At 35.5% G+C, this 25,913-nt stretch overlaps 1 protein-coding gene across 6 annotated transcripts in view; it reads left to right on the top strand.

Moving 5' to 3' along the window:
- The window catches only part of LCORL (ligand dependent nuclear receptor corepressor like), an 87,520-nt gene that overhangs the window by 46,712 nt on the left and 14,895 nt on the right, over positions 1-25,913 (top strand). The window contains exons 6-7 of one of the 6 annotated variants that reach the window (XM_050896034.1): positions 9,673-9,763; positions 16,231-16,246. In XM_050896034.1, coding sequence (XP_050751991.1) covers positions 9,673-9,763; positions 16,231-16,246 — 107 coding nt within the window. Of the gene's footprint in view, positions 1-967; positions 1,139-9,672; positions 9,764-11,184; positions 12,358-16,230; positions 16,247-25,913 lie in introns of those variants that run through there. The other 5 variants (XM_050896032.1, XM_050896033.1, XM_050896037.1 and 2 more) reach the window with 5 other exon arrangements.

Raw genomic sequence — 25,913 nt, 5'->3', positions numbered from 1 at the left:
TTTTCCTTTAAACACCAGGAAAAATGTTATAAGAGAACTGTAAAAAAAACCCAAACAAAAAAAACCACCACCAAAACAAAGAAAAACCCCGCATTCTTTGTAGAAACACTTCTCATATTGTGTGTTAGCAGATAAATATTCTCACTTCTGACTGCCTGTGTTAAATAAGTGGCATTGGAATTTCTCTGCTTTAGAATACTGAATCTAAGTCAGCTCACCTGTGGCTGTCACAGGTAACAGTGGTTCAAGATTTTGTTGAAGAAATGGCTGTTAAGAAGCCTTCTGAGAAAAGAGAAAGATACTGGAATTTCAGAGAGCAAAGGTTATTCTGTGTCATCCCTTGGACACTTAAATTCTTTAAATACAGACTGGTTAGAATGATGGAAAGAGAAGATAATTTGGGAGGAAATTTCTGTACTTCATGCCTTAATCGTTATAGATCAGTGCAACTTAATTGAGAGTAAAACTAGAAAAAGAAAAATAAAGTCTGTCTCACTATCATTTACAAAAAGGAAATTATTTCTTTGCCTCAAGGAATATTGCTATCCAAAACTGATAACGATAGAATCACAAGAGTGTTTTGGACTTTGAACTTGATTTGGATTAGCAGCAATTTTCAGGAAGGGTTGTGACTGTCATGTGCAACTGAAAGCAGTGGCAAAAGCAGCTTTTGTCTTTTACAGATACAAGGGTTCATGTTAATCCAATAATACTGCAGACCAAAGGGAAAAGTTCACCTGTATGTCACGTACCATACTAAAAAAGTTAAAAGAAGGTAGAACTGCAGAATTAAGTTTTTAAAAAAATATACATTGGTCAGAATGAAAGCAAATTTCGTATGTGTGTGCTTAATGATGCAGTCTTTAATTAGATGACACATCCTTTGGGGGGGGAACTCTGACATGGATTTACCTTGCTAAACATACCTATTCCAGATTAAATTTTAAGCATCCTTTCTCTTTGACAGCAGAAGCATTAAGAAATTGTGGAATTCCTGCTTTTATTCTACGTGATCAGCAGAAACCAGTTCATGCCTGGGTTTAGCAAATACCTTGTGCAGATTAAATCCTGAGAAAATCCCTGTTGTGCTTTGACATACCTCTGCTATGGATGAATTACAGATTTTAGAGATTTACAATTGGCCAGGTTGAAGCACGTTTCTTTTACAAGGGCAATAAAAAGTACTTCCTGATATCAGCACTATAGCCTGTTGCTTACTTCAACAGCTGGTTATAAAGAATAACTAGTTTAAAGTGTCCATGAGGGAGGAAAGTCCCCAAATACAGGTTCTGGTCCTCGCTGAGCCCAAATAAATCTTTGAGGAATGAAAGGGAAGGCAGAGGGTGAACAGGGCAGGGATGGGAAGAAAGTTCTGCTGCCACCCTCAGCTATTTGAAAATCCGTTGATCTTTTGTCAAAGAAAAACGTAAAGTATAGAGAGGTTGAGGTATTTAAATCTTTTTTTTATATAATTTGAATTTTTCTTATAATGAGGCTAAACAGCAAGTTTAGAATTGTGCATCTTCAGCAAAACATCTGAGGCTAAAGTGGTTCCTCAGCATACATAGTTTACTATGTGAGACTTGTATGCTGTGTAAGATATTGTAGATTCTTAGAATTTGCACTGCCATGTTTGCTGGAGTGCTTTGCAGATGTTAAAGATACTAGTCTTGCTGGGAAGTTTAGAGCTACTGAAATGAGAGGAAGTATTGAAACAGACTGTAGCTGGAGAAAGGTTTCAAGCCATCTTATCTGCCAGGGAAGTTGTATTGCACTTCCCATTTCCTATGAACATATCAATTTTGAGCTATCTTAGCTTTCCACTGTAGTGGTAGCAACACAAGCAAATAAGATCAAGATAGAAAAAGTCAGCCTGCTCTTTTTATTTGCATTGTGTTCTAGGTGTAATGATTCATGAAAAGTTCTTTCAATTAGCTATTATCAGGGACTGCGTATTATTATTCTACCAACCCCTCACTTCTGTCCTTTTCCTGAAGAAAGCTTGGATATATTGAAGTGTTACATGCTTACAGTAGGGAATTGTGACATTTTTAAATTGGATTATTTTTAAAAATATATTATTCTGTCTACTGTAGTATACTTCTTCAGTCTGGAGACTCGTAAAAGCTATACCATGATTCCCTTCTTAGTAGCGTCTTTTAATTGTCATGCAACTGTTTTTATTATTTGCTATTTGTAATTCCTGTTACAATTTCCAAATGAAGTGGCAGTAACAGAGTAGGAAGTTCAAATTTGTACATTGCTCTGATGGATCCTCAAAGTTGAAATCTTTTTAATTCAAATCCTGTGAAGCAGATAATGACCGAAATATAAATACGTCAGGTTCATTTTCTGTTTAGGCAGTTGCTTTGTATTTACAGTATAGTCGTCTTTAAAATGAATGATATAAATAATAAAACAGTCAGTCTTGTTCCTTTACTATAGCAATGATTCTTGGACTTAAGTTGAGAGGAAGGAGTAAGCTGTATTTTCCAGATCACTAGAAGCATTTTTTGCACTGAGCAGATCCAAGCTAAGTGCTAGCTCAATACTGAAAAAAGATTCTGCCACTGAAGATGTCTGGATGATCTTATCTTCATTTAAGAAAGCTTCTTACTTTCCTCCAGTATCTGCGGGCCATCTCTGAAGTACTCCCAAAATATTCAGGTTTGACACTTCCAGACCTGATACCCCTGTGTATTGGGTTTACATGGCAAGGTTTTGGTAGTTGGGGAGGGCTGCAGGGGTGGCATCTATGAGAAGAGGTCAGGGGCTGCCCTGTGCTAGGCACGGCCAACTCTGCAACAGACCCACAACAGGCCAAAGTGGAGCACTGTGAGGTTTGTGGTGTCTCTGTGAAAACATATTTAAGAAAGAAGCAAAAATGCTGGACAGGCAGAGGAGTGAGAAACAGCGGGGTGAACAACAAGGTCAGAGAAAGAGGGGGAGGAGGCGCTCCAGGCACCAGAGCAGGTATTTCTCTGCAGCACATGGAGAGGACCACAGTGGAGCAGGTATTCCCCTGCAGCTCATGGAAGAGACCACTCTGGAGCAGATATTCGCACTGCAGCCCATGAAAGACCCCACACTGGGGCAGCTGGATATTTCCTGAAGGAACTGCAGCCTGTGGAGAATCCACAGTGGAGCAGGGGAAAAGTGTGAGGAGGGAAGGAACTGAAGAGAGGAGTTGTACGGACTGTAACCCCCATTCTCAATCCTGCCTGTACCACTTGGGAATGGGAAAGAGAGATAGAGGAGTTGGGAGTGAAGTTGAGCCTGGGAAAAGGTGGGGTGGGGGTGTGCTTCATTTTTTGTCTTTTTCTCATTATCCAAATCTATTTTAATTTGCAATAAATTAATTTTCCCTAAGTCTGTTTTGACTGTGATGGTAATTGGTAAGTCATCTCCCTGTATTGATCTTGATGACCTTTTTCATCTTATTTCTCCCTGCTCCCTTGTTGGGGAGGGGGAGTGAGAGGGTGGCTGAGTGGAGGTCTAGCTACTGGCCAAGGTCAACCCATTGCACCCCTGGTACTGAATCATTCAGTACTGAGTATTTAAGCACTGGCATCCAGGTATGTCTGTCTACCTGGCACCTGACTGATAGCAGAGTCCCAGATTATGCTCTGCGTTCTTCTACATGTGGAAGTGTGGTAACTTAGCAGGGTACTTTAATTCCTGTGCACCTTGCTTATAACTAATCAGGCAATTACTTCACTGTCAGTCAATTAGAAGCAACTGTCCCCAGAAATACCTGTGTCTTGCTCTTTTTTCCTAATCCATGTAACTCTAAGACTTCCCAAGCCTTGAAAAGAATATATAGTGAAAGAAAATTTGTTTTGCATGCACTGCATCTAACAAAAATAGGGTGGTATTGTGTGCTTTTGCAATATTACTTGTCCTCCAAACTAAGCCAATGAAAAAGCAGCATCCTTGCAGAGTAAAATATTGAGTGAGGAACAGTCTTGGAATATCCTGCAGCAACTTAACTATTTTCTTGTGCAGTCATGATGCTGACCTCTTTGGGGAGTGTTCCCAGCAGCAGCTAACTTTGATGCAGAGGCTTCTTTCCCTTGATAGATATGGCAGAGTTATCACTCTCAAGCTGGTAAGCAAAGTGACTTACAAGAGGCAGAAGTATAAGCAGTACAAATAAATAATCTGTTAGTTTAGCTACACAAGCTTATTCTTGTTGCTGTATCTTCTAGAAACAATGATAGTGTGTAAACAGCAGAAAAATGCAAGAGAATTTGCATAGATTTCCTTGTTTCATTGATCCATCATAGATTGCCAGCTACCTTCTGATGTCTTCCACTGTGTGACATTGCTGTGTGAACTTTTTACAGCTATCTGGTAGCTTTGTCAGTGTTGTTGGCTATTGCTGAAGAAGTAGGAAAAGTAAGGGTAATACAAATCAAAAATTCTGTTTAAATTATTTAAAATAGTATTTTATTATCCAGTTTAACAATGTGCATGTGATTACACCAAAATTTGTAGCAAAATAAAGATTTCTGAATAATGTATCAGAATTTGGAAACAATTCTTAATTTTTGAAAAATAAGTGGTTTCATATCTCTTGAAAATCCTCACTGAAGTTAGTATGGCAACTGGGATCACAGCATCTGTGGCCTCTTGATTGCTATGTTCAGGGCTAGTGAAAGAATTCCAAACATTACTGAAAATAACCTTTTATTTTCTTAATATACTGTTCTTACCATATGTATTGGGGAAAATACTATGCTTTTTGAAGGTACACATCCTGTGTTCTCAAAGATAAATTGTATGAGTTGTAAATACATTCAAGAAACAGTTTGTTTAATACTTCTGCGTGAAAAGGTCGCCTAAAATGGTACATTTTTGAGGGGAGTACGTGTTTATTTCTTCCTTGACTGCCATGGTTACTAATAGCCAAGCTCCTTGCTTGCTTCCGTCTCAATGGCACAGGGGAGAAAATGGGAAGAACAGGAAGGAGAGCTCATGAGTTAAGGGACATGGTCATTGCTTACAACTTGCCATCATGGGCAAAACAGGCTCTGCTTGGGGAAAATTAACTTAAATTATTGCCAAATAAAATAAATAATTATTAATTCACGTAGTGGAAACAAAAAGACACATTACAACAGCAACTTTCCTTCCCCCTTTCCCAGGCTCGGCTTCACTCCAGATTCCCTTGTGACCACCACCACTCCTGTGGTGCAAGGGGAGTGGGTATGGGGTGTCCATAGTCTGTACCTAATGGTTTCTCCCTACCATTTTCCTCTGCCATGGGGCTTCCCTCTGTTTTTTCATTCTTTTTGTTCCCTTTTTTTCTCTCTGTCCGGCACTTTTTGCCCTTTGTTAAATATTTTTTCCCAGAGGTTCTGCCCAAATGGCTGCTGGGCTTGCAGGACAAGGTCACTGGGGCATCAAATATCAAAGGTCCTCTGCAAGCAATGGAAATAACATATCTTAAGTAGGTTACAAGAAATCTTCAACAGCGTAAGGCAAATAAGCTAAAACTTTTCCCATAGGGCAGCTCAAATATATGCATGCAGGAACTCTAAAGTAGCAATATAACACCTTATTGTGCCTGTGTCCGGCACAGGGCAGCCCCTGGCCTCTCCTCACAGATGCTGCCAAGACCTTGCTATGGGCACCCAATATATAGCCATATACTTTTCATGTGGTAGTTTTTCATTTTACAAAATAGCACATCAGGTCAGTAAAAAGGGGCTGTCTTAACTGTCAAAGCAGTAGTTAAGAATTAATAAAAGGCTTTGGCATTCTTACTGACAGTTCTCTGAAAACATTGTTTCCATGTGCAGCAGCACAGAAGATAGCCAGCAAAAGGAAAGGTATTGAAGACAAGACAGTGTCATTTTGTTGCTATGAAAAACCTTATCAAGGTTTACCATGGTATGATGGATGAGGTAAAGGGAGAGTTATTATTTACTAAATCTCACAATATTAGCACTATGCAGGGCTTGCTGAAACTTTGGTAAAAAATAGGTAAGGGGCAGCTTTTGCACAGCAGTTTGTGAACATCAGGAACTGCTGTGACAGGAGGTTGTGGAGATGGACAGTGTCACTGGGTTCAAAAAAGGCCTTAGACAACTTCCTAGCTAACAGAACCAAGGGCAGAAACTAAAGCTAGAGTAGGCAGGGATGTGTCTCTGAGATCCATAATCCAATGATAGCAGCTACTGGGAGAGCAGGAGAGGAATGAGCTGCAGGTAGTGGCCAGGCTGATGTGCTCTCCCACGCTAGGAGTGGAGTTTTTTCCATGCCTGGAGACTGAGCACTGGGCTGAGTAGGTTGTCTGACCTAGTAAGGCAGTTCATAATAGCTAGTGAGAGGTTTCCTGAAACCCAGAAAAAAAACCAGAGAAGTTTGCTAGAATCAGTACAGGAATACCAATTGTAGAAACTCAAGGATGACCCATACAGTTTCTGTTACTTGCTCTTCCCCCGCTGTTTCTCTAACATCACAAGTCTGGAGGAGTTTCAGGTGATTGTGGTCCTGATTATTTTGAAGATGACCTTTGATCACACTTAGTTATATCTTGGTATTGCTGCACCTGATGATCTGGTGCTGAGAAGCAAAGGTCAGAGGTTGAGCTATTTCTTTGAAGATCAAAATAATTTAATTTGCACAGAAATAACTTCACAAGAAGACCATGAGCAGCAGACCTGGAAAACTTCTAATTTTTTTCTATATTATCCAGTGTTATATAGTATTGTTTCTGAAGACTGTTGCCTTAGTAGTTATGGCTTCAGCTAAAGAGTGGAAGTAATTCCATGTCTTTTATTATAAACCACCTTACAGAGTGGTTTTTCTGTTCCTGATGTCATTCGGTTCCTGTCCAGAATTCTTGCCTAAATACTTGTTTTGAGTGATTTGATAGAAATAATAGAAAGTTCTGGCTCGGTTTAAAAAAAACCCTATTCCTACCGTGCAAGTAACAGGTTTTCAAGGTTCATTGTCCACCTGTAGGATGCCTCTTTGCAAACTTTTTGGTCTTGTACCTAATGAAGCAAAGTGAACATCTCTACTGTGTATATATACGTAAATTCATTTCATTAGGTAGCATTTCATTATGTCTTAAAGCTTTATAGCAAATGTTCTCACTTTCCTACCAATTGTAGGTGTTCCTTCATTATAATAATAATAAATACTACTACAAAGCAGGAAGATTTACCAAAACTAGGAGCTACTGTGTATTTTTAATGAATCTTTTTTTACTTATCATCCCTTTCTGCATCAATTTGGGGGGGGGGGGGGGGTTGTGTTGTTTGGTTTGTTGGGTTTTTTGATTTTTGTTTTTGGGTTTTTTGTGGGTTTGGGTTTTTTTTCATTTGAGTGAAATCACTGAATAAAAGCCTGGTGTGTAGTGACTTTATCTGGTATTTTGTATGTGTAACAAATTTCTTGCGTGGTTCTCTTTCGACTCTTTTTACTGAGGATAATCTTCCCATAAAGCATTGTCTTCAGGGAGGTGTCATATACTTAATGAATGCATTTGCTGTGTTGGAGGTACCAACTGTCTTGAACCTGGAATGACTCTTCAGTTCTGCTTACGCTTTAGAGGCCCAAAATGTATCTAATTTTTTGTTTCAGGAGCCTACATTTTCAGTACTGTGTTCTTTTTAGTAATTTTTCAACTTATTAGTGGCCTTGTGTTGTCAAAGCCAATTCTGAAAGATTGGAAATGAAAATTATTTTGGTTAGATTTCGTTATGGAATCTTGCAAGAGTCTTTGGGTTTTGTTTGTTAGGGTTTTTCTTCCTAAAAATCTAGTTAGCTTCAATTTTTTTGTAGATTGAAGAGAGAGAGAGATGATTAGCTCTTCATAACTTGATGAGTTGTGAGCTTTGAAGTAGTTCTTTCTCCAGTGACTTTGTCCAGTGATCTCTTCTAAACTTTTTTGTCATAGTGCCTATGAATATCAACTGAAGATGGAGAAACTGTTGTGAAAGGGAACACACAAACACTTAAGAAAGGGAGATGTACTTTGTATGACTGACAGAACACAACAGATGAAATCTGTCTGTTGCACAAGACTCAGGGACATTGCGAGCTTAGGTATTTGGGATACTTTACAGCTGGGTAGGCCAAATAGTCCCTGTACAATATTTCTGTAGTGTTTTTAATTGGCTTTTCCTTCTGGAATGTCACTGCGTCAGAGAGACTGATTAACATTAACTGGTCCTTCCTTTAACTTTCTTAGGGTTAAGGAAGACTTTGAAAGGAACATATTCAGGAGAAAAGGAGCATCTTTGACAAGTGGCATATTTATAAATATTTTTCCCCCTTATGCTGACTTACAATGCTACTTTTTCTCTCTTTACCCTTCTTCAAATAATACAAAGTAGTAGTATTAAACAGTCAAAAACTGTTAAAAACAGTCCAAAACAAATAGCTGGATTTGATTATTACACAAAACTATTTCTTTGCAGTATTGGTATAAAGGAGAGTTACCCTAGATTTTTGTGACTTCTTATGCAAGCGTTGGCATTTGGACTATTCAGCCAGTGCTTCATGTCTGCATCTGAGGCTGTGGGAAAATATATACAGTTGATTGATGTTTTAGAAATAATACACAGTAACATGAAAATGACACTAATGTAAAAAGGGGTAGCATAAGTTTGCTTGTAGAGTTGAATGTCGAGCTACATGTTGAAACTCAAAATTGGATTTGCAGAGCTCAGGCACACAAAACAGCCCAAGTTTGAAACAAAGAACCAAGGAAGAAAGGTATGAAATTAAATGTATTTAGGGGATTTATCTGTAATTTAAATGTGACTTTTTTAAAAAGCAAAAACTTAAAGTAGAAGGAGTATTTCAGGTGCTAATTAGTTTCTTTAATTTTCAATGTTCTTAAATATTGATTTTAAAAAAATATGGTTTTTATTTCAATACTTCATAGACTTCAAAAGCCAACTATAAATCTTGAATTTAATATTTGCCAGTGACTTAACAGAGTGGACTCCCACCCTAGTTTAGGTCTTTCCATATCTCTAGTTTCATTATTACATATGTCTGGGGGTGGCAGGGGGAATATGTATAAACAAACTCTTAGAACCTTTAATGACATAGGTCTCATATGCTTAAAACTCTGTATTGGGCTGAGCTCTCTTCCCAGTACTGGGGTACTGCTTTCTCATCCAGTAACCTGGTCTGGTCTCATAGCTGACCCTGCTCTGAGCAGGAGGTTGGTCTAGAGACCTCCTGAGATCCCTAGTAGCCTGAATTATCCTGTAAGCCTATGATTTAGTTATGTCAGTTTTAACTTCAGTATCAGGCTTGTTTGTTTACAGTATGTAAATATGAATATATGAATAGTAATCATATCAAGTGCATTGCTTTGGTTGCCTTGAGACTAAACAGTGCAATATATATGCATACGTGATTTTTAGGAAAGCAGTCACGTGTTTCTGTTTAAGACAGATTCTTCTTTTAAATTTTATTATTTCTGAATGGGTTTATTTTTTATTTTTTCTTAAAAAGTTTTTTTACAAATCAAATATATAAAACCATTTGCTGACAGCTGACATTGTTACAGGAATAAGATGTCAGAAATTTTACAAGATAAAGTCACTGCTTAAAAATTGTGCCATAGATACAAACATTTGCTAACAGAATTTCTGAGATCATCCTTAAACAACTGCTATCATCACTACTCATTCTTTGCAGGGGATGGAGTGCTAGATCTCTCTACAAAGAAAAGCGCGAGGTTGGAAGAACCAAAATACGATCCATTGTGTTCTGAAAACTCAGTGTCTGGGTAAGCAACGTTTAGGACTCTCTTCGGCTTATGTAAAAGATAATCCAGGTTTCTCTTCTCTGAAGTCAGGTTTTATGTTCATAACATATTTGTATATACTGACACACACATGTGGTTCCTATTTTGCTTTCAAAAGAATTTTTGTCACTCATAAGTGTGTGTCTATGTATATATCATATGTTTCATTTGTCTTTTTCCTTTTTTTCTGTTTAAAGAAAAGTTATCAGAACAATCACCAAACTTTAGTTCATGTTACTAAAAATGAACTGAAAATTGATTATATAACACATTAAAAGTAATAGGATAGTAGAAGAAAATGTAAATATATTCTTTCAGAGTTTATTTAGGAAACTTCAATTTTGGACAAAAATGACCATGTTAATATTTAGATTTAAAATATTCTTCAACTAACATGAACAAGTTAAATGACTATTGTCTATAATATTCCTTAATAAGAGAGAGAGCAAGTGCGCGCGTGAGAGAGAGCTCTTAATCATCATACTTATACTTACATCATGGTTCTGACTATGGTGTGTGGTGGCAAATGGTTAAATTTCTGTATTCAGCAAGAAAAACGTTATTGCATCTGCTGAAAGCTACCACAAAACTAGTGAAACACATTGTTTTGTTGGATTTTGTTATGATCTTGGCATCCTCCCATCCACTAGCCATAGCAGGACCCTTTTTGTCACCTGTACGTCTTACCAAATAACTTATTACAAATAGGACTACAATAGCAGTATTTGTTGAATGATGTAAAATTGCATTTTATTAATTTGCTGATATGAAGAAGTTTTAAAATGAATATGACTTTGTAATTAGAGAGCTGTAAATAGTGGCTAGAAGTTTTTAAAACTGTGTTTTATTTTGCCAAAATGGACTTGGTTGTTAACTACAGCACTTTATCTTATTGTTGTAGAAAGCCTAGTTTTGTGTAAGTCTGGGATGTTTGTGTGTAGTTATGTACTTATTGCTGCAAATTTTCTATGAGGGGGTTGACTCTTTTATTACTTGTTTAGCGGTAACGTCACGTTTCTACTAACAAAAACTCCTTCAGGATTTGGGTATTTAATGGAACGTTAATTGTATAATTAAAATTATAACAGTGTTGCTCTGCAAGCATGTGAACAAGGGAATATAGCAAGCACATGAGAATATTATCAAATACTGAGCTAGGATATAAAGTTCTTGGAAGGGCTGCTGTAGAAGCCACCGTATGATTTTTGACGCACTGTCCTACCAGAACTGTAACATTTTGCTAGGATAATCATTTAACTACCACATCTCAAAGGCTTAAAAGTATCAGAAGCAGTGATGTTACCGAAGCAAGGAGTATAATAAAGGAGTGGACCCTTCCCTTCCATAGCTGTGTGAGAGTCTCTCATACATCAGTTTACCATCGTTTCATTCCATCCATCCAGGAGACTACACAGACACAGAGAGGACTATGTGGAAAGAAGTGCTGAGTTTGCAGATGGTTTGCTCTCAAAAGCTTTGAAAGACATTCAGTCTGGAGCACTGGACATAAATAAAGCAGGCATACTTTATGGCATACCTCAAAAAACTTTACTTCTCCACTTAGAAGCCTTACCAGCAGGAAAGCCTGCACCTTTTAAAAACAAAACTCGAGATTTCAATGATAGTTATTCATTTAAAGACAGTAAAGAAACTTGTGCAGTCCTACAAAAAGTAGCCTTGTGGGCAAGAGCTCAAGCAGAGCGCACAGAAAAAAGTAAACTCAGTCTACTTGAAACCTCAGAATTAAAATTCCCAACAGCTTCCAGTTACCTCCACCAGTTAACTCTACAGAGAATGGTCACTCAATTTAAAGAAAAAAGTGAAAATCTACAATATGAAACTTCAAGTCCTACTGTACAATTAAAAATTCCTCAGCTAAGAATAAGTTCTGTGTCCAAACCACAGTCTGATACTGCTGGTCTTCTGGATGTTATGTACCACGTTTCTAAAACCTCCTCAGTCTTAGAAGGATCAGCTCTTCAAAAATTGAAAAATATACTCCCTAAACAGAACAAAATTGAATGTTCTGGACCTGTAACTCACTCAAGTGTTGACTCCTACTTTCTGCATGGGGACCTCTCTCCTTTGTGTCTTAATGCTAAGAATGGGACAGTAGATGGAACCTCAGAAAATACAGAAGATAGTTTGGATCGTAAGGATAATAAGCAACCAAGAAAAAAACGTGGCCGTTATCGGCAGTATGATCATGAAATAATGGAAGAAGCAATTGCAATGGTAATGAGTGGGAAAATGAGTGTTTCCAAAGCACAAGGAATTTATGGGGTACCTCACAGCACTTTAGAATATAAAGTAAAAGAAAGATCTGGAACGTTGAAGACTCCGCCGAAGAAGAAACTCCGATTACCAGATACTGGCTTATTTAATATGACAGAATCAGGGACTGGCAGCTGCAAAAATAGTAGCAAGCCTGTGTAGAATAATTGTTAGCGAATTGTTTTGTGTGTGTGTATGTATGTCTGTATACACACACTGTGTGAGAAATACATATGCTCACTCTGACAGAAGACGTGAAATTATACAGTTCAAAAACCACATACATGCCTTTTGAAAAATAGTTTTATTCAGGGTTTTCACTGTGGACAGAATTATAGAGTTGCTCACTTAATTCTGATAGTGTGTATTTAATATAATCCTTGTATAAATAGGTGAAAAGATTCAGGTTTTATTTAGTAGTCAATAGCATAAAGATGTTTTGGGAAAACAAGTATTTGTCATGTGAAGCATAATTTTTAATTGGTGAAGAACCACTGTACCCATTCAATAATCCATCTTATTATGGAAATACACAACCAAGGGTTAGCAGACTTTTATACTTCACAGAATACTTGCAATAAATTGTAAGTAACTCAGATTATACAAATCAAGGGATTTTTTTAAAAAGCTAGTTCCTTACAAGGAAGTGGATTTGTGAAGTATTAGTAGGATATAGTACATTCTGTGAAAGAAAAAAAGTTCATCGTTACTTAAATATCCAATACAAGTAAGAAAAACATTTCATTACTAAAAATGTGTGTTTAGCAGGCATAAACTGCATTTTTTATCATTTTAAGAAAATTTTGTTGTTGGTTTAGAAAGAAATTGGTGTTTACAAAGTGTACACTTATGAAACCTGAGAAATTACTGTAGTGATAGAATTATTAAATATGAAATAAGATGGAATACTAAGAGCATAAAATAATTTAAACTTTAACATAATTTTCCTTTTTAGTTTGACAAATAAGGTAACTTGTAAGGTTTAAAAAGAAAGTTGGAATGCAACTTAGAGCATGTTCATAATGTGCACAGAATGAGCTTGAGAATGGTTTGGGTTTGTTTGGTTTTTTGTTTAAACGTGCTGGTTAGTTGATGTTATGACTACTTAAAATTTATTTAAGGATTGTGTCACACTCCTATTGAAAAACCTCACTGTAACTGTAATGTATTTGCTGCTGTGACATTTCAAAACATTTTCAGTTTATCAAAATGAATACCAAGTTACATTATCATTTTGCTAATAACCAAATTTGCAGTTCAGGGTCTTGATAGAAATACAAATATTAAACAGTGAAGCTGTTTTGAACTTTCAGTAATATAAATTCTTTATAAATTTGGTAGTTAGAAGTTAGGCAGTTCACTTTAAATACGTAACTTTTAATAGAATTTAAGGGAGACCAATTACCTTCATATTGCAGTTTTTACATGAATTTCAAAGTATTCACATTGGACTTTATATCATACTTAATTTTTTTTGTGTAATATCACAAAGTATATGTCTACATATGAAGAATGGGGGCTTGCTTCATACATTCAATACTGAACATCAATGCCCTTTTCCTCTCAAAATGTAATTTTTTCTGTATGCATCTAATTTGACATAGAAAAAGACTTTTCTCCAACTTTTATACATTTGGTGCACATGCATACATTTTTTTCCCCACTTAAATTTGCATGTGTATAGGTTAATTATATAACTGAAACGGAACATTAGATACTTATGGGCCACATCCGGTAATTTGATTTATAGATAAACTTGCCATTAAATTCAGTGGAGATGCAATGTTGATGGCAAAATCTAGCCCGTACTTATTAACGCTACTAAAAAATAACAACTTCCATTTTAAAATGGAATAATCCTTTGAAACTGCACAACCAGTGTCTCACTTCTTTGGTCTCTCAGATCTATACTGAATCTTCTTCAGTGATTAAGGTTTACTTGCATATTACAGAATGAATCCTTTTTTTTAAGCAGAACTGTACCTGATAACAAGGAGGTCACAAAACAGCAGATGTCAGGGTCATCTTTCATTTTAAAAGAATTAAGCCATATTTTGTGAGGGTCAGAAGGATTAATTTGTGAATATATCCCCACTGAAAAATGAAGTTGAAAAAACCTTAAATGTTTCAAGATCTGTCTTTATACAGTTTTACTTGCAAAAATTTTGGGCTTCAATACATTGCCTAATACTTGTACCATACTGATGTTTTCTACTCCTCAGACAATGTTATAAATTTGAGTCAGAAGTTTATATTGAAGGCAAGTTACAGTACTCTTTTTATATCATTTAAAAGATGACCTGACCAAAAAATTAACAGGATTCATAAAATCAGGGATCATTTTACTATTGACTTAACAGTACTCAGTAGTTTTGTATGTAATATTATAATTAATTTTCAACATTTTAGTACTTGTATTTATTTTTTGGTCAGAAATAGTATATTAAAATATTTTTTGATAGTTTATAGATGATACTCAACCTGTAAGTGTTTAAAGGAACAGAATTATTTGTTTCTAATTATTAGGCTAACCTTTGATTACACAACTAAGGAAAGGCAGGGAAATGTGTAGATTCTCCTTCCCCAACCCCTACGTATTCCATTAAATGTCATTTAAATTACACATTTTGAACTGTTTTATAAATTCAGTTACCAGTCACTACTTAATAATTGACAATTTCTGAAAATTCCTGTTTCAGCAGAATTTTAAATGAAGGCGAAAGCAAGCCCTACATGCTTTCTACTTATTTGAATGTTTCTCAAGTATTTTATATTAAAAAACAGTGCCTCTGTTTTTAGAACTACTGCTCAGTAAAGCTGTTTAAACCATTTCTGGTAGCTAATGACAATTTTATATTAAATTGTATATTAAATTTAGTGAGACTGATTTTTTTAGTTGTTTACAGTACAAATACTTGTATTTGGTTTTTAATCGCAGTATTTCCATTGTCGCAGTAATTTAGTAAAACTCTGTGGCTGCCTTGATTTTTGACAGATTTTTGTTAACAACTGATTTTTAGGCAATTAGTTATATTTATGCATAAATCAATTGCACTATAATTCATGAATTATTTATTACAATATTTTCTAATGAATTCCATGTATTTGTCTTGTGTTGTAAATGTACTGTAATTCTGTTTCTTCTTTGTGTTGTTATATTCCTAAATCTGATTGTATGAATTTAATTGTTTAGTTAACGTGTTTCTACGTTGTAATTTGTAGTAAAGCACTTCAATGCTTTTGCACATAAATTTACAACACTGATGTGTGATTGATTTGCTCATTCAGTAAAAAAAAAAAGAAAGAAACAAAAACCTGTACACTGACTCATTTGACTTACTCCTGAGGCACAAGTTTATTAGCAGTGGCATAAGATCAACAACTGTACAAATTAAGCACATAATGACTAATTTACTATGAGAATTTTATATATCAGAAATAGTAGCTTTAAGGAAGGATGATTTCTCAGAATTGATGCATTACTCATAAATGAGAAGAAATTCAGAAAATGAATTTTATAACAGTTACATCCTTTAGTTTGCAGCTAAAAATTATCTATTATATATTACTGATAATATACAGCTTTTTTTGAGGGATGTATTTACTTAGTGAAGTCAGAAAACAAACATTTCTATAAGACAAATTTATATTTCTATAATAGTTCTATGCTGTTCATATGAGTACTTGAAAGTATATTCTGTTCCCAGTTTTGTTCCTGTTCCCAGTCTGCAAAGAAGTTGCTAGATTGATCTATCTTGTCTGTGGCTGAGACGACAGAGGACAGAACGCTAGGGAAGGACATCTTTCGGGAGTCCTCTGATAGAGCTCTTTCCTGATAGCTTTTTGGATTTGTGGAGGAGGCAAAGTTTTACTTTTTTTTTTATACATAAGATAGTACGCTGAAAGGCTAGTACTTATCACATCTCTGCCTTTGTGCAATTTTGGACTCCAGTCAATCCCCACTCCATGGTATTAACTACCCCTGCCTTCCAGCAGGGAAATAACGTCATTCCATGCTTAACTTTTGTCTTCAGAGAGATTGTGCACAAAAGGTACTGGGGGAGCACTGCGTATTGATCCTCTCACCTCTCAACCCCTCCATTTCCTACCCACTCTCTCTAGCCCTCTTTTTGTGTGTGATTTGTAGGAAGTGTAAGACTGTTCTGTGAAGGAAGTATGCAATTGTGTATTGTTTAAGCCTTTTATCTTGAGGATAGTCTAAACTACTGTGTGACAACACAAATTTAAAGGACTATAGGAAGGACTTACAGGAAACTGAAACATAATTCCATAATTGTATTGAAAAGCTACTAAAAATTAGTTTGTTTAAACATATGGATATCTCTACAGAGAGACACTTTAAAGAAAATGTGTTGCTTTAATGCTTTAATTTGTTTGTGTAGTAAGCTCTGTTCCCAAATGGTGACCGAGTAAGGAGTCGATGTGTTTTCACATACTTGGAAGATCATTTGGTGTCTGGTACTATTACAGTAGAATAGATGAAGTTAAGTTGTCTGTCAGCTTTAGAAACTAACACACTTTAAGGGAAAGCGGATTATAGATGTTACACAAGGGTAGATAACCAGGAAATAAACCGTATTAGAATAATGTCCAGTATGTCTGTGATAACCAGGATATTACTTTATACAACAGGCTGATCTCCACATAGCAAATTCAAAGCAGTTTTGAGGCCTTTGGAAATTTTGGTTACTGACTTTGAGAAGGCTTTAGGGCTCTGGAAGTTTCTTCCACCAGTAAGCATATTTTAAATAGCAGTTATGGATACAGGGCCTCTACGATTAAAGCTCTCCAGTGAAACTCCATTAGACATGCCTTGCAAGTCTAGACAGACAGAAAGATATCTGTCTAGAGATTCAGTCTAAAAAGACTGTACTATAGTCATCTTTTTAACAAATTAGTACTTAACAAATTTACTGTGATTTACAAACAAAATATTGAAGACCTAGTGCCGTGTTCACTTTTTTTCTATCTGGCCTTTCAAAACATTATTAATGGTGGTGGGGAGGGCAATTAGTTTTTATCTGTAATTGTATTACTAGAATAAGCTTTGTTTTCACAAGTGTAGGGATAACATTTCAACGCCTCATGACTCCTGAGTTTGTTGACTGAGTAACACTCAGACTCATCTCAGTGAAGTGGCGTTTCAAAAACAGTTAAATCCTGACAGTGACATTCCCTTGAATAATGCTGGTTTTACTTTAGATTGTAAGTGCAAAGAGGGATTTTTTCTTTTTAAGACTTCAATTATTTCAGTTTAAATATAATCGCAATTTCAACTAGTACCATCACAATTATCTTATGCTTTTATGAGTTAGTATCATCTAGATGCTTGATTTTGAATATATACTGTTTCATACTAAGTATTACAGGAGAAGGAAAAAACATGAGGAATTACTGAGCGTAGTTGGCTGTTTTTAAGCTCTAAACTTTCAAATCTGTGTGGGACAATAAAAATACAAATTTGTATGTATCACTTCCAGTAAGAAACCTGAAGCTAAAAGTTATTATTGATGCTAATAACATCGGGTATGAGCTAATTAATGAATAGGTAACTTTATATAAATACAGCACATTAAATTTTAAATTTGTTTGTTCCTTGATCAATACAGTTGTAAACCCAGTGAAAATGAAGTTTTTCCAAAGTACAGGCTTAAATGCAAAAAATTACAGGAGATAATAGTAGGGCAAAAAGTTAGTGTCATGTTCAGAGTTTGGTGATATGTTTAAACAATACATACTTTTCTAAAACAGAATTCTTCTAACATTTTCTGCTCATGCAATTGGTTTCAGTAAAACATTTGAATTAGGTGTTAACTATCTGTTGATAGTTGCTATCCAGCATAAGGATTTTGTATTTAATTGAAGAAATATCTGTATTAATTTCTACCATGGAAAAATTTCAGCTTTTCAATATAAATGATTGATTAGGTAAGTAGTGACATTAGTTTTAATAATTTATAAGAAATTAATTAAATAGTTAAGGTAGTATTTTATAAGTGATTTTATTTTGAGTTAATACCTTTGAGAACAACTGCTTAGAAGTCTTATTTAGATATAGGCCTACCCTGTATTTGAGATCTGAAGGATATTAACCTTTATTACAGAATTTATTTATTCCAGTGGTGATTATCTCTGTTTCTGTTTAATGAAGGAATCCGTGTGTGTGTGTGCACGCGTGTGTGTGTGTGTGTGTGTGTGTGTAATATATTGCAATGAAGAGCCTGTGATGCACCACTGCATTTTATTTAAAAACTAGAAGGGAAACTTCTATCTGCAAAGAACAGTAACAGTAGCAAATGGCTATTTTTTCCATTTTCTGTTAGCCTATTGAATATTCTTTAAAAATAAATATATACATAAAAATGTCTTTAGAAGGATCTTTAAGAGTATCCTGAAGAGCATTGAATACACTTTGGTATATGAATATCTTAAAGTGGGATTCAGGAGAGATGGATCCATTCTTGCCTCTGCCACAACCTTCAATTGTGACCTTAGGCAAGTCATTTACCCTCTCTGTGCATCAGTTTGTGAAATGGGAGTAATACTGAGCTCCCCAGGTTCTTGGTGAGGTTTTCCTTCATTAATGACTAAGGTAGTTTGAAATATCAGAAAGTTAACATTATTGTAATTACATTTAGATACAAGAAGCTATGTTTCAAACTATTCTTTTCGTCCCTTAATTTCTTCCTGATTATTTTTCTTATGGTAGGACTACCACTGCTATAGATAAGATGCACATCATTGCTAGTGACACTTGCAAGTATGATTGAATAGTGCAAATAGAACAGAACTGTTTTGCAAGCTTCAGGTTTTTAGGCTTGAGCTTAACCATTATAACAAACATTAGATATGGTGTTTTACTGTAATTTATATTTTGTTTTGATTTGTTTTCGTTTTCAGTTCAAGCTCAACAGCTGATGCAAATTCAGAGGAAACAGCTAATTTGGAAAAAGGAAAATCAGCATTAAACAAAGTTTTGGAGTCTTTTTGTTCATATCACTGGCAACAGACTTTGGCTATGTTAAAATTTTTAATACAAGATGAAAATGTTCCTATAGTTTGCAGTTGCAAGCAAACACATTTGGTCCAGTCTGAAACTCCCAGTTCCCTTACTGAAGAGGATGTTCACGTTTCATTTTGCAATTGCAATGGACATATGCTGACAAAAAGGTGCTGTTTACAAAATCAAAGACCAAACACTTGTTTACCACCTCTGTCTGTTTGTATTAAAGATTTCCATTCTTTGTCGTGCCAAGCTGTAGCGATTGGATGTATTAAGACAATGGTGAACAAAGCATGTAGTTCTCATAAGTATTGTGCTGAACAATTGCAAAATTATAACAGGCATTCTGTGAAAGCAGCAGCATGTCCATATTCAACTAAGGACTGTGATCTCTTGAACAGCATTAAAAATTCAAACAGATCTCGCAGCCCATCACCGCCTCCTCTATCACCTGTACAGAGTAAAGAATTTGAATCATCAGAAGGATCAGTTATAGATTTTCCAACTTTAGACAATAAGCTTGAAATATCCATCAACCAGCCTCCATCCCTCTTGCCAGCTGAAGGAAGCAAAGGAGAATTTGAATGTGAAGGTAAAACATGCAGAGGAAAAGAGACCGAATATTCAGATGGAACGTTGCTATCAACAGACCAAGAAAGCAACAGTTGTTATATAAATTCTGAGAAGGCTGAGAAAGGTGAACATTCTGCCATTTTTCAAGATTTAATGGACCGTATTAATGAAAAGTTAAAATCAATAGACACGACACATATAGCAACAAATACTGTAAAACTTTCTAGCAGTGACAGGGCACCAGAAAATGATGTCAAATTAGGAGACTTCATAGCTTCTCTTTTGCATAATGCTAAGGCAAGTGATTACAGCTTTATGGAATTACTTCACCAACATGATAAACAAGTGGAAAATAAAATTATCCAAACAAGATTTCGCAAGCGTCAGGAAACTTTATTTGCAATGTATAATTCTCCTGATTCACCATTTATTCGACGACAGTCTTTGCAAATCAAGAGGGAGCTTGCAAGCCTTGATGAAACTCTTGTAAGAAAAAGGTCAATTTCTGAGAGAAATGCAAAGAAATCTACAAAAAAATTTGATAAAATATTTCCAAATAAAAGACACAGTTTTACTGTGATAGAAGGTGAGGCTTTGCAACATCTTGAAAGTAATCCATGCATGAATTGCCAAACCAAACCAATGTGCTTTCCAGTACACCAAACAGAGTCTTTCAAACTACCTCTTACTAATTTTCAAACCAGGTCCGGCTTTCTGGTTGTTTCAGAAGACAGTGCTATTGCAGCCAGCCAGGCGGAACTCGCAAAAACACAAGGAGATTGTGCAACCTTAAAAGAGACTGAGCAGATTCCTCTAAAGGATGAGAGTAATGGAATCTTGGGCAGAACTAAACGTAACATTGTGCCTCCTGGATGGTACTCTGTGTATGTAACGAACAATATTGTGTTTAGAAAGTCGTCCAATGCAAAGAAGTCTTTAGAAAGTTTGGGAAAAATGAAAATAAATAAAGGTGTTCATGCTGAAAGATGCAGTGACATAAATATAAGCAAAATTGTGAAAGACACAAATCTGCAAGTTGTTGTAGAGCGTTTAGAAGATACAATAAACTTGGCCAGAAAAACTAACAACTCATTGCTGGATAGTTACAAAATAAGCCAAAATTTAAAAAATAATGCTTATGAACAGGTTATGAACCCAGCTGCTAGAAGAGGCTTACCTTTCACTCTGAGTGAAATGGGATGCACAGGACAAAGCTTCCTTCCACATTCACATGTGCCAAGCAGCAGTAAAATCAAAACTGTGTGTGTGACAACAAACAGACAAGAAATGGTTATAGATCAAGAAATTAATGACAGCCTTTTGAAATCTCTGACCTTTGATTCATCCAGTTCAACTTCCAGTGATGGAGACTTGCGTACAACTTCTGAAGCTGGGGAGATCTCGTCTCCCTTAAACTACTCTAGTCCTATTAAGCTTATGTTTGTCTCAGAGGTTAATAGTAGTGAAGGAGTCAAATATACTTTGACATCTGCAGCTGCATCTTCTAAAGGAAGCACAGATATTTGTTTGTTTCAGGGGCACACAAACACTTTGTTAGACAAACAGGCCACAGGAGATCTTTCTCATGCAATCTGTATCAAGGATTGTGATTACAGTGAAAATGATACTAAGGAGGAGTCAAGTTGTGTTTATGTGGAAGCGATTACAAGCTCTTGTCCAGTTGGTCAAACTAACTTAAATGACTTGAAACAAAACGACGAAGTTGTGGAGAAATCCAGCAGTAGCAGTGAATCGGTTTTAAAAAGAAAACCTGGTAGACCAAAGAAAATAGGTCCTCAAGTTGTTAAGCAGGTTAAGAGACCTATTGGACGGCCTCCAAAACCAAAAATAGGTGTGACTGAAAGCACAGAACCTAGACCTGAACTTAGCAGTGACGGTAAAAGTACCAAATCTGATGCAGCAGTAATGGAAGAAGTAAACAGCAACAAAAATATAACTGTGACAGTTGTTTTTGGAAGATCAAGAAGAACTAAGAGACATGTTTCTGAAGGTAATCTAAATGTAATCAGCATTCTGCCCACACAACCCATTGATTCTAATTTTGCCAATGACCACAGCAAAGTGAGGCACAATGCAGAAACTGAAACTGCTTTGACTGAAATAGTAAAAGCCTTACAGAATTCTTCCACTGAAAACGAGGTCTCTGGTTATGACTATGTCAGACCTATCAAGAGTAACCTAGCATCACCACATCCTTGCAGCAATATTATACGGCCAATTAAGAAACAGTTAACCGCCATTCGAAAACCTGGTAGGCCAGCAAAAGTAAAAATCTCTGGCATATCAGTGACTGTTAATAGAGTTTCACCTCAGGAAAGGAAAGTGAGTATTAGCAACTGTTTGCCTCCTTTACAACAGCAGAATCTGTTAGAAAAAAACATACCACAGGAGAGAAAAAATCAACTGTGCAATAATATGGGTCAAGTAAAGAGCATACAGAAAGATTCTAGAGAGGATGGATCAAACAATGTTATTACAACAGTGTCAAGAAAACGTGAAATTCCATTGAGACATTCTGCTAGAGACAGAAAACCCTCCCTGCATTTTTTACATTCATTAGCATCTTCTAGTGCATTTACTTGTAGAAGTGCCTTACTACATAAATCTTACAAACTCCATTTGAAAAAAGCTAAAGATCGAAAGGAAAAACATAGGCAATCAAATCAGAGCACAGCATCCAAAGATACCTCAGAACTGAGAAATTCAGGAAATGCAAAAAAGGATCTTAAGGATGGTGAATTCGGGCCCATTAATGAAGTATCATCGGATCCCATTTTTTCATCGAATCCCTCTCTCAGGTGGTGGGCTACTTCCACTTCAAGTGACACTTTGTTGGAAGAACTAAATAATAGATTTGAACAGATAACTAATACCTGGTTGCGAGTGGGGGGAAATGAGTTTGATAAATGTGTATGTGAAAAAAGGGATCCCATTGAACAAGACTGTAATACTGAAATGTCAAACCCTTTAGACTCCTGCCTTGTAGAACTTGAAACATCACCTATAAAAATGCTTTTTCAGAAAAAATGTAATATGAATGAACTCTGCACCTGGTTTATGCAAACTACAGAAACACAGTCTCTCTCTCTAGTGAGAAAGGCAAATGCTCGCAATCCTTTAGAAGTAGTTAGTACTAGAGAGATAAAGATGGAAACTAAACAATCTGATCTTAGTACTTGCCCTTTCAGAAAGCACTTTAAAAAGTTTGCACTATCCTCTCCTTCAAAACCAGCAGGGGAATTACAAATATTACATAACATGGTGAGGTCTCCAGTCTTAAGCATGAAAAGTAATTTCACATTAGCCAGATTAAAAAGAAATGAATTTAAGAAGTTACAGCGTGATAGGTGGGGACAAACAAAAAAGCTCTATAATCAGGCTCCTGGAGGCTGGAAATCAAAAAAGAAAAATTTGCAGTTCTTTTGCCAAAGCCAGTTGTTTAAAAGTACAAGTGGGGAAACCAATGATGAAATGCCCAAGCTCCAGGAAAAAAATACAGTAGAAATCCAGCCCACTCAGACTTTGGTAGAATCTCAGAGTAGCCTCTTGCCAACTGAAAATGAAGCCAGAGATGCAGTTGTTCAACAGATGATGGGATCTTCTGACTTTAACCCACATCCTGGTTTAGCAAATATACTTAAGTCACATGCAGAGACAAATGGAACAATTTGTTGCCAGCAAAATGTTAGAAAAGAACAAAGCCAAGATAAACTGTTTCAAAATACTTGGAAAGCCAAAACCTTTAAAGATTGTAGGATATTTCTGAGAAAAATCAACCATATTGAGCAGCACAATTCATTTAAGTTAAATAATGTCATTTATTCTCCTGAAGCTGTTGAAAGTAAAAGCACTCAGGCCTATATGGAAGAAAAAAGACATCCTCTTTTAAGGTCCCATTCTACTAAGCAAAATGCATTAAAGAAACAAGAAAATGAAATGGAAACATCTAAAGGATCTAATTCTTCTAAAGTGACTGAAAGGCTGGAGGACCAGTTTCACAGCAGAAAATTAAGTAGTGGTGTAAACCATGATGATAATCCTGCAGGTAGTTCTGAAGTTCTTATCAGAATAAACAAAAGAAAAAGTCCACAATGGGAGACCACTGATACAAATATAAGAAAAAGGCATAAGAGACAATCATGCAGTAGTGGACAAATGGCAACTTATTACCCAAAGTACCAAGTAGGTAAGTTCCTGTTCCCCCCTTCATCTTAAAATTGCAGTCTTAAAGAATTGGAGAAGTCAAACAACTAAGTACTTTGGATTCTTTTTTTTATTGCATGATATTCATTTTAATTTCAGAGAAGTCATGAAATTAAACATCGTATAGCATCAGAATAAGGCAGAAAGTGCAATTTTAAAAAGTATATAATATTTTACATTAATCTTTCAGCTACAATAGGTGTGTTACATTCTATTACGGCTGTAACACATCAAGATAAAAGAAAAAGAGCTAACTAGTATAGTTCAGACAGACGACAAATCAAGTTCTGACATGTCTGAAGTCAGTCGCAACTGGTTATTGATTTCAAAAGGAACAGAATTTCATTCCACTGTGGAGTTTCTCATATTGTTAGGAAGAGTAAATTATAAAATGAAGCAGAAATTCAGTGTATTAACATATAGTTGTTTAAAAAAAATTGTCATTGAATGATTTCTAATATAAATCTGTAATGGTTTTGTAATTATATAGTAAAAAATAGTACTATGTACTTCTGAGAAGTATTCATTCAGAGATCCGTTTTAGTATCCATTCAATGCCAAATGAAATCTGCTGACTCTAAAGGGTTTGCGCATTGAATCCTTACAGAACAATTTTAAATGCAAAATTATTCTAGACAAGTACAATATACAGCTACTATGCTAAATGCATTGGCTTGGAATCTTTTTAGGCTAGTGTGAAATTAAATCCATTTTTAAAGCTACGTGTTTATAATACATCGTAATACAACTGTGATCTCAGAAAGGCCATTCTGTTACTTACAAAGAGGGCACACTTGTGAAATTATTTCTTCTGTTGGATGAAGAGATCTCCTTAAACAGAAGTCTCAACTCATTTCAATAAAATAACTAATGTGTGAAATACTCACCAAGTAAAAAAAAAGTTCTGCAATAGAAATTAAATTACTGCAGAAGTATTCATTTGTAGAAACAATATTGTATTAGCTAATCTGATTATATTGACTAAAGAATAAAAAAACTATTCAAAATACCAGAGCAAAATCTTATGTCCCCCTTTGTATTCTATATTGTAGAAAACTATCCCTGATAATAAACTGAAAAGTTAATTTAAGTTGTAATATAAACAATATTATGGCTCTTGCATACTTTATTTCTTTTGTGCTTTATGTGATATATAAAATTCTTCATATTAAGCTCATTCAGTGTAACCGTGCTTTTCCAAAGTACAGCATTTTTTATCTTTAGACTATTATTTTGTATTTTAATTCACTGATTTGGGGCCAAACTCAACATAAAAACCTTGTTTTTAAGAAGTTCAAGCCTTGACACAAGATTGCTGTAAAAAAGCTAGAACTAGAAAAGGAAAGGGTAACATCTATCTGTTTCTTTTTTGCAAATGAAGAAAGAGCTCTCTCATACTTTTATTTCATAATTTTGACTGTAGTTGAGAAAATTTTGCATTTGAATTATATTTATCTTTAAACTTTTTCTTGCTATGGCAATGTAAGACCTATTACTGTGATACGGTCTCATGTTAGTTTTAATTGGGACTCAATTTTATTTACCTGATAACTTTCCTCCTTTAGTTTTGGATCTTTAGGATATCTGATAACTATTTTGATATTTTACATTATTTCATTTACAATTTTTGTTATTTTCCCTTTTACTCATAGTTTCATCAATCGTTGTCTTTAGAAAGGATATGACAGAAAGTTCATTGGTAAAGGAAATGTTAAAAGACAAAGAATTATGATTCTGGAATTTTCTCCACACTTGTAACCCCAAATCTTTTTTAGGGGTACTGTTGCAGTATCAGGGGATTGTCTGATATAGAAAAGGATGTCTTGTTTTGGCATGTTGATTCAACATTGTGTACTGTCTGCACTAGCCAAGGAAATCATATAAACATTTTTAGTCTAGAGTATAGCTACTGGCTAAAAAGAAGGAACATGATTTCTACCTGTGCATGCATGTGTTTTCAAACATAATTCCTGCATCTGGAAGTTAAATGCACATGAAAACATCCTTATTCATTCATATGTTCTTTGGATTGTTTTT

This window comes from Gymnogyps californianus, chromosome 4, assembly GCF_018139145.2.
Source record: "Gymnogyps californianus isolate 813 chromosome 4, ASM1813914v2, whole genome shotgun sequence".
NCBI lineage: Eukaryota > Metazoa > Chordata > Aves > Accipitriformes > Cathartidae > Gymnogyps > Gymnogyps californianus.
This window is presented reverse-complemented; position numbering and strand designations above follow the sequence as displayed.